The sequence below is a fragment of the Triticum dicoccoides genome, chromosome 7A, assembly GCF_002162155.2.
Source record: "Triticum dicoccoides isolate Atlit2015 ecotype Zavitan chromosome 7A, WEW_v2.0, whole genome shotgun sequence".
Classification (NCBI taxonomy): Eukaryota; Viridiplantae; Streptophyta; class Magnoliopsida; order Poales; family Poaceae; genus Triticum; species Triticum dicoccoides.
In genome coordinates this window covers 737,839,333-737,847,930 of record NC_041392.1, presented here as the reverse complement: position 1 = coordinate 737,847,930, position 8,598 = coordinate 737,839,333, and the positions used below count along the sequence as shown (strand labels likewise).

Sequence of the window (8,598 nt, the reverse complement as noted above, 5' to 3'; positions counted from 1 at the left end):
GGGGCAACTGGATACCTAGGGATGAAATGATGAAACCTTATGGATGCTTGAGTGCTAACCCACCACAATACGTATCAGAACTGGTAAAATGCTACTTCGGCTTCATGGGACATAACATGGCCACATGAAGTGTTCCTCCCAATCGATATCCCACACATCATGCAAATTCCTCTGAGTACAGCCAATATCGAGGACAGTTGGGCATGGAACTTTGAGAAAAATGGTTCCTTCACAGTTAGATTAGCTTACAAGATGTTAGTAGCTACAAAGAAGCGAAGAGAAACATGGCTTGAAGGCATGACTGGATCTTCATCCACGGCCGTAGAGGAGGGATCGTGGAAGAAGTTGTGGAAAACAGAGGCCCCAGGGAAGATATGCATGTTCTTATGGCGACTAGCAAAACGTTCGATACCCATGGAAGATGTTCGTGCCCACTGTAACATGTCCACCACGAGTTGAGGTGGTATTTGTGGAGCCGTTGATTCTTGGAGGCACTCCCTTTTGGAATGCACAATGTCCCGCTGTGTTTGGGCACTAACAGATGCAGATTTGATGGACAAACTCATCGCAGCGACAGAAAACAATCCCAAGCAATGGTTGTTCTTGATTCAGAATTCGTTATCACATGCAAACTTTGTAAAGACGACAGTCACCCTGTGGGCCATTTGGCATGCTCAGAGGCAAGCTATCCATGAAGGCATATTTCAGAGTCCTGGAGCTACATACAGATTCATTGATCGGTTCATCTCCGAACTTGAAACCATCAAGCAACTGGCCATGGGAGGCAGAGTTGGGGTAGCGAGGACTGGCCGCAGTACATGTCCGAAAGCACCACCACATGGCTACGCCAAAATCCACGTTGATGCAGGAGTCTCAAAATCGAGAGGAGCAGCAGTGGCAGTATGCAGAGATCGCCATGGTAATTATATGGGGAGTTCATCTTTGATCATCTCATGTTTGCAAGATGCAAGTATACTTGAGACGATAGCCTGTCGTGAAGCCCTAGCACTGGCAGAAGATCTTGCCCTCCAGAATTTAGTTGTGGCATCAGATGCACAGCAGGTGGTTAATGACATAGCTAAAGGAAGCCGAGGTCGACATGCAGTAATGATTGAGGAGATTAAAACCAGAGCATGTAACTTCAATTCTATTTTTTTTTCTTTTGAGAGTCGTGTAGTCAATGAGGATGCTCATAAGTTAGCTAGATTTCCCCTTTCGTTAACTCCTGGCCGCTACTTATGGCTTTTGCAACCCCATAACTCAAATGTAATCCCACTATCTGTGGTCTTTGATGAATAAAGAGTTGCATTATCCCTAAAAAAACTGAAAATTATTTCGGATTTTGTGGCGGCATTGCCGGGATGCTATATATGTCCTTTGGCAACGTGGATGGCTAGTGGCAGTGGTTGCTCCTAGTGGCGGTGCCAAAGCTATAATCTTGTGTATTTAATTTGAAGTTGTGTAGTTAAATATAAGTTACTCCTAGTGGCGGTGCCAGAGCTACAATCTTGTGTATTTAATTTGAAGTTGTGTAATCAAATATAGGTATTCGTATTTTTTTGGGTAGAATTTCTAGATGTGTACGCTGATTTTACCAAAAAGTTGGGTAATCAAATATAGGTATTCGTATTTTGTACATTGCTTCGCCACTAGTTTGGCATGGATTTCATATCTATATTCGTATGGACTCACCCCTAAATACTACTCTACATGGGTTGGAATGGTTTAAATCTTCAGACACTAACAAAATGCACTATTGAATAAATTGCATGGATCTTTGATATACTTAAATCAAGGGATTTCACTTCGTCGAATATCTTGAAAACACATATTTAGCCTTCTGCTACCATATGGAAGCTATGGAAATTATTCCATTAATTTTGGAGATACCCACAACACACTTGTAGTTCAAACCCTAAATAATAAATAAATGGGATAAAATATAACATAACGTAATTTTGAATCCAAAAATATTGATTATTTTTGTGGGGCTTTGTTTTGTTCCGAAGAGGCTTGAAAAAAGCTTTATAATTTTTTTCTACAGGAAAAAGTTTCATAATTTTTTAGATTATTTCGAACCCTCAAACATGATTAAAACAGCGGCCAGCAATTTATTTCAAGAAATAATCAGAGAGAAAACCCCCTATTTGGGCGGCCCACTTGGGCGCAGCTTACTATACTGCACCCAGTGGGCGCAACATAGCACAGCTAGCCCAGCGCCATGTCCATCCTGTACCATATAGTATAGAGCAATTTGATAAAAGACAGTTTGTGCCATTTTATCTAGTCATGAAGGAAAAGTGTGCCATTAAAATCGAACAAAAAGAAAGATGTGCTATTTCATCAAGGTACGGAGAAAAGCATGCTATTATGTCAAATTGCTTGTAAAATATAGTACGTAGTAAGAAGTACAGTTTCATGCTTACACCGAAATCCATAAAACAGAGGAGATTCTCTTAATAGCTGGTATACCACGTACAACACTTGTATGCAAATAATTCCTTTGAGCTGCAAGATAATTCAACTAATCAGGATCTATACTCCAGCTCAGAAACCTCTTATCTGATCAAAGAATCATCTCTTGTACCACAGTTGGATCATCTTCGGAATTCCTCTCCTGTAGCAGTGTCACCTTCAGTGATCATCTCTTTCCCTGTCCCTGTGGGTGTCAGATCCATCCGCAGATCCGCAAAGTTCACCAACGAGCTGGTTCTTACCAGGATTCTATTTGAGTACTGAAGTTCAGTCAGTCTTTTCACATATACACACAGCACGGTTGGCATGGAATTCGCCTCACGGCATGACTTCCATTATAAGTTGGCACGCCTCATGTGCGGTCATTTGCGCTCCTATGTTTTTCTGGAAGGGGAGACATTCACATATTCCTGTCACGATAAATAGCGATCATCAAATGCTGTAACATGTATTTAGTTTTTCACGTGAGTCCAACAGTCCAACAGTCCAACATAATGCGACTGCATGAGCATGAAGACACGGCCAAGACCACAGAAGCTCAGGAAAGTCCAACAGTCCAACATATTCATCAACCATGGTGAATTGATAAGAAGACTTTAAACACATATAGTGGATAGCATGAATGAAAAACAAAATGAATTAGGGATTAAGCAATAGTTGTTCATGTTCTTATATTCTTATAAAGTGCAACTAAATTTCACAAGCCAAAAGGCTAACTGGAACACTATAATCTACTAGTTCTCAGTAGCATATAAATGGTCATCAGCTGGTGCTAAAGTTAGGTCATGGATTGGAATCAACAACAACAATATTAAGTTAGATCCTCTAACGGGCATTTGTTCAACTATAAAAAGAAAAAAATAACTTTTCTGTACAAAATCATGAGCACATAACCTTCTAGGAGATATACACTTTAAATTTAGACGAGGAGAAAGGAAATGAACAACCTCTCAGGGAGCAAACCAAAATGCTGGTTATCATCAACTTGTAGTGCATTTGCCAAGAGCCTCCTCTCTGCATCAATATTAGAAATTGTACCTCAGTCCACCTACAGGAAAATTGAGCTGTTACCTTCTTGATAAACTGATATGTTAAATTGTGCTTGTTAAACAAAAACGATACAACAAACTGGAACATTCGATGAATGCTAGAATGGGTGTATTGTATCATATAGAACTAGGGAAACCTCTCTTGTGTAGATTAATTAAGCAATACAAAAGGATGCAACAGCTGGGTCAATTTAAGCAAGAAAAAATGAGTCAACATCTTTATCAATTCTAACCAGTTACCTTTTCACTTAGAATATCCCTTTCAACAATCCGAGCAAATCACTCAGCCCTCATGTGTAACACCAGATATTGTAATTTCCTGCATTAATCTACTTACACTTGGTGTGATTACAGCAGGAAAAAGGAAAAAGCAGCAACACAAATATAGCGATCTCCCTATTGAACAAGACCAAGACCAGCATCCAGACAGTATAAAGAAGAAGCGCAACTAAACTTCACAAACCAAAAGGTTAACTGGAACACTATAATCTAGTTCTCAGTAGCATATAAGTTAGGTCACGGGTTGGCATCAAGAACAACAATATTAAGTTAGTTCCCTTTCTGATGAAGTAAAATGCAGACCCAAAAAATCAGTAAAAAAAAATTGCTTGGTAGTACCATTGATCAAGAAAAGAAACCAGTTGGGGTTCTGTAATTCTTTTGTAATTTTCTGACCATTTGAATTATATAAACATAGGTGACTGATATTCCATGCAAAATAACATATGAAATCTGTTGGAAAGCTTTAAAATACGTGAGGACTGAGCAGCATGGGCAATGTTCTCCTGTAGACAATAATTTTACAAAACTAACGGTCAAGCAACTCCATGCAAGGTTGGCACATTGCGTACCATATATAACAGAGCAAAATCAGGATAAACATGTCCTGACAGCACCATTGACTAAATCATCTCTCTTGGCACCATTGCGTACCATATATGATCATGTCTAATGAACTATTCAGAATAGATGGACCTCTCACTTTCTCAAATCTCTCTTATAATCATCTTAGGTAACATATGTTGAGAGTATCTACCTGCTCATCGTTCTGAACTGGAAAATAATAATTTAGGCATGTCCATCGCTGGAGAGACCACGTTGTTTCGTACAATACTATAGGTGTCAGCATTTCTTTGACTCCTAATAGAAAAAATATCTTCTTTCTGTACAAAATCATGAGCAACATAACCTTCTAGGTGTTCACTAACTGGTCAACAAAGATGATGTTTGTTTCCATGAGATAATAATCATATAAGTAATACTGTAGAAGTTTTGCAGGGGTACACAGCTGTAGTATGTAGAGAACATCAGGTGACAGGGTAGAAATATACACTACAAATTTAGACGGGGAGAAAGGAAATGAACAACCTCTCAGAGAGCAAAACAAAGTGCTGGTTATCGTCAACTTGTAGTGCATTTGCCAAGAGCCTCATCTTTGCATCAGTAATAGAAATTGTACCTCGGTCCACCAACAAGAAATTGAGCTGTTAATTTCTAAATACAGTGATATTTTAAATTGTGCAGTAATCTTGAAACAACATGCAATTTTACTGGGCATGATGGTGCTTGTTAAACAAAAACGATACAATAAACTGTAACATTCGATGAAAGCTAGAGCAGGTGTATTGTATCATATAGAACTAGGGAAACCTCTCCTGTGTAGATTAATTAAGCAATACAAAAGGATGCAACAGCTGAATCAATTTAAGCAAGAAAAAATGAGTCAACATCTTTATCAATTCTAACCAGTTACCTTTTCAGTTAGAATATCCCTTTCAACAATCTGATGCAGAATGGGGAAACTGAATTTCCAGTGTATTCTGCTGCACTAGAAGCTACTACTGATAGTGAAGCAACAGTGGGGACCCAGCAAAATCAGTCAGTCCTCATGCTCAACACCAGATATAGTAGAAAGTCAATCCTCATACAAGAGCCACTTGTCTGTGCTGTGATTACAGCAGGACAAAGGAGAAAGCAGCAACACAAATATAGCGATCTCCGTAAAGAACAAGTATAAAGAACAAGACTAGACAGTATAAAGAACAAGAACAATTATGTCTGAAAACACGGTAATAAAGAACAAGTATTTTTGTATGATCGGGCAAAAAGAGCATTAGTTTCATCGAAATGAACTCAAAATATTCAAGAATTAACACCACTGATCAGTTTTCTCAGTAAGCAGGATAACTGCCCCTAGATCTCTATGATACATCAGAGCATCAGAGCAGAGTGCTTGTTAAACAAAAATGATAGTGCTTGCTAAACAAAAATGATACATAAGAGCAGAGTGCTTGTTAAACATGCAATTTTACACCTTGACATACAAATCAGAAGTTGTTAGCAAGAGCATCAGAAACATACATATCAACATATCCACATCAAGCCCTTCTGCAATACACCAGAGATAAGAAATTCTCTAAAATGATGAAAAGGCCAGAGTAGAAACTCCTTTCTACAAGAACCACTTGTCTGCTGTGATTACAGCAGGAAAAAGGAAAAACGCAGCAAGACAAATATAACGATCTCCGTAAAGAACAAGACCAAACCAGCATCCAGACAGTATGAAGAGCAAGAATTTGTTTCATCAGGCAAAACTAGCATTAGTTTCATCGAAATGAACTCAAAGTATTCAACATTTAACATCACAGATGAGTTTTCTCGGTAACCAGGATCACTGCCCCTACATTGTCTAGGATTTCTATGGAGATGATGGAAACTTCTTCCTGGGCCCTTCCTGGAGCAAGAACAAGCCATCACAACTAAATGGGACAGGCTTCCTTTTGTTCAAGGGCAGCGAGGAGCCTACCAGCTCCGCCGCCCTGAGGATGTGCCGGATCGAGAAGTCCTGGGCTTGGCTTACTGGGGAGTCACCCACCTCCAGCAGCAGCAACCTTGTGGATGAGGTGGATCCTCCCGCGGACGAGTCGGAGACTGCCTGGTCGATGAGCGCCGGCGATGAGGACGAAGGGGCATCCGCCTTCTTGGGGGGAGCCGGCGAGGTGGCGGCAGCGGGAGCCGGCGTCTTGCCGGGAGCAGGGGAGTAGGCGGCGACGGGAGCCGGCGTCTTGCCGGGAGCAGGGGAGGAGACGGCTGCGGGCGGAAGAGGCGCCCGGGAGGAGGAGGAGGCGGCGGCGGCCGTCTTCTTGCGCTTTGCCTTGGCCATCACGCGCTCCTTGGCCTTGGAGACGGCCTCTTCTCCCCGCCGGGTGAAGTACACCTTGGTCAGCACGAGCTGGTCGCCGCCGGCGAGGCGACCAGCGTGGCCGGCGAGCGCAAACTCCTGGGCGATGTAGCCGGAGCGCAGGTCCTCTCCCTCGGGTCCCTTGATGATGAAGGACAGGTTCTGGCGGGTGCCGGCGATGCGGGAGGCGCCCCATATGTCCACCGGCGCACGCTCGGACTTCCATGTGCCGCCGGAAGCCATACGGCATTTCCGGCCGTCGTTCTTGGCCTTGGCCCGGACGCGGTTGAGGAAGTAGAGCGCCTTCTTGCCGTCGGCCGAGGCGGCGGAGGGGTGGGCGCGGAGGAGCTCCTGGGGCTCCCGATCGTAGAGGTCGACCCCAGTGATGACGTAGCGGGGGATGAGCCAATGCGGGACGCCCCTGAGATGGAGGCGCAAGATCTCCAGCAACTGGAGAGACCCCTCGTCCGTCCAGGGGGGGCGGGGTGGCGGCCGGCGGCCCGGGGACGAGGGCGGCCGACTCCATCGCAGGCTCGCCGTCGCAATTGGCCTCCTGGGCCATTGGAGGCGGACAGAGATTGCTTCCGGTTTCTTGGCTAGAATTTCTTGGGACGGGGTGAGTTGCCTCGGATTTCTTGCGATGGTGGGAGGGGGGTTGCGTTTGTTGGTTGGGGCCGTTGCGTTTGTTGGTTGGGGCGGGAGGGGGGGTATTTGAAGGGAGGAACAGGGGAGGCTCAGCAAGCCCTCTTTCCTTCCGTTCAGTTCAGTTCAGGGCCAAAAAAGTCCCCTCTTTCCTTAACTGAGCCCTCTTTTTTCAAAATGTTATTATTTTCTTTTGCCAAATGAAACACCTAAAAAAAAAAGTTTACCCCACAGTCAATACGGCGCAGTACATTGCTGTTCCTTTGGACATCCAATGTGATATTCCATCCCAATCTGAACAAATAGCAACATACACTTGTCAGTTTATCAAAATGAGATTTCCGCAGATAAAAAATAGCATGATGATTCAGTACAGATAAATCATGAAAGAATGTCAATACAAACACCACAATGTTCTACAGTCCGTGATTGGTGAACATACTTGATCAGAAAGCAGCACAGTTCTGTCACTACATTTCTTTTTCCCAAAATCATCGAGCCTGCAAAAGCCAAGAAGAAAAGGAACAGAATTCTTGGTCAGGTCCAGAAGTATGACTGACATACATAAACTGATGACGGAACTCAAAAGTGTTCAATGGATTAGTATGTACTATGTAGTAGTATGGGGATGAAATGATCAGATATTAAACCTCCAAAACTTCAGCAGTCCATACTCCATAACAGAAATTTCATATCAATTTTGCCTAATATCGTTTTTTGTGGACATTCTGCAGTTCATAATCAAAGACAACCAGTAGTGACAGCCCAGAAACTAAAGCTTAGTTCAAAGGATTCACTAAAATGCCTTCTAAATCGCTATGTAACTACTCCCTCTGTCAACAAATATAAGAGCGTTTAGATCACTATTTTAGTGATCTAAATGCTCTTACATTTCTTTACAGAGGGAGTACATGGTAAAGCCCGCAATTCCACCATCAAACAAACATGTGGACGGTTGCATATCCTAAAAGAATGGAAGGTGGGTTAACTGGGAAACATCCGCTACTGGGTAGGCATATGTGCATAATGGTATTACCTCTGAAAAGATCTTGGACAGGTGTCTCAAAGAAGAAGCTCCTCGCCATCTGAACAGATCCTGCATAAGTCATCACTCTGCCTTTCTGAAGATTTCCGACCTTTTGAAAGTGAAGACAGTTCCTGTAGTGAAACACCATTGACATGTATATGTCGTGGTAACTGCAATAGGTATTAGCAAAGAGAATGAGAGTGTGCCTAGGGCCCTGACAGAAA

The 8,598-nt window shown here is 42.7% G+C and overlaps 1 protein-coding gene across 1 annotated transcript; it reads right to left on the bottom strand.

Annotated features, from left to right (window-relative positions):
- Window positions 1–2,357: 2,357 nt before the first annotated feature.
- On the bottom strand, window positions 2,358–7,472 carry LOC119331888 (cyclin-dependent kinase inhibitor 1C-like). The gene is made up of 3 exons (XM_037605066.1): window positions 3,765–7,472; window positions 3,423–3,523; window positions 2,358–2,885 (listed from the first exon to the last, which is right to left on the bottom strand). Exon 1 carries the CDS (start codon window positions 6,946–6,948, stop codon window positions 6,223–6,225), a length of 726 nt encoding a protein of 241 aa, XP_037460963.1. The 5' UTR covers window positions 6,949–7,472; the 3' UTR covers window positions 2,358–2,885; window positions 3,423–3,523; window positions 3,765–6,222.
- Between the last annotated feature and the right edge of the window lie 1,126 nt (window positions 7,473–8,598).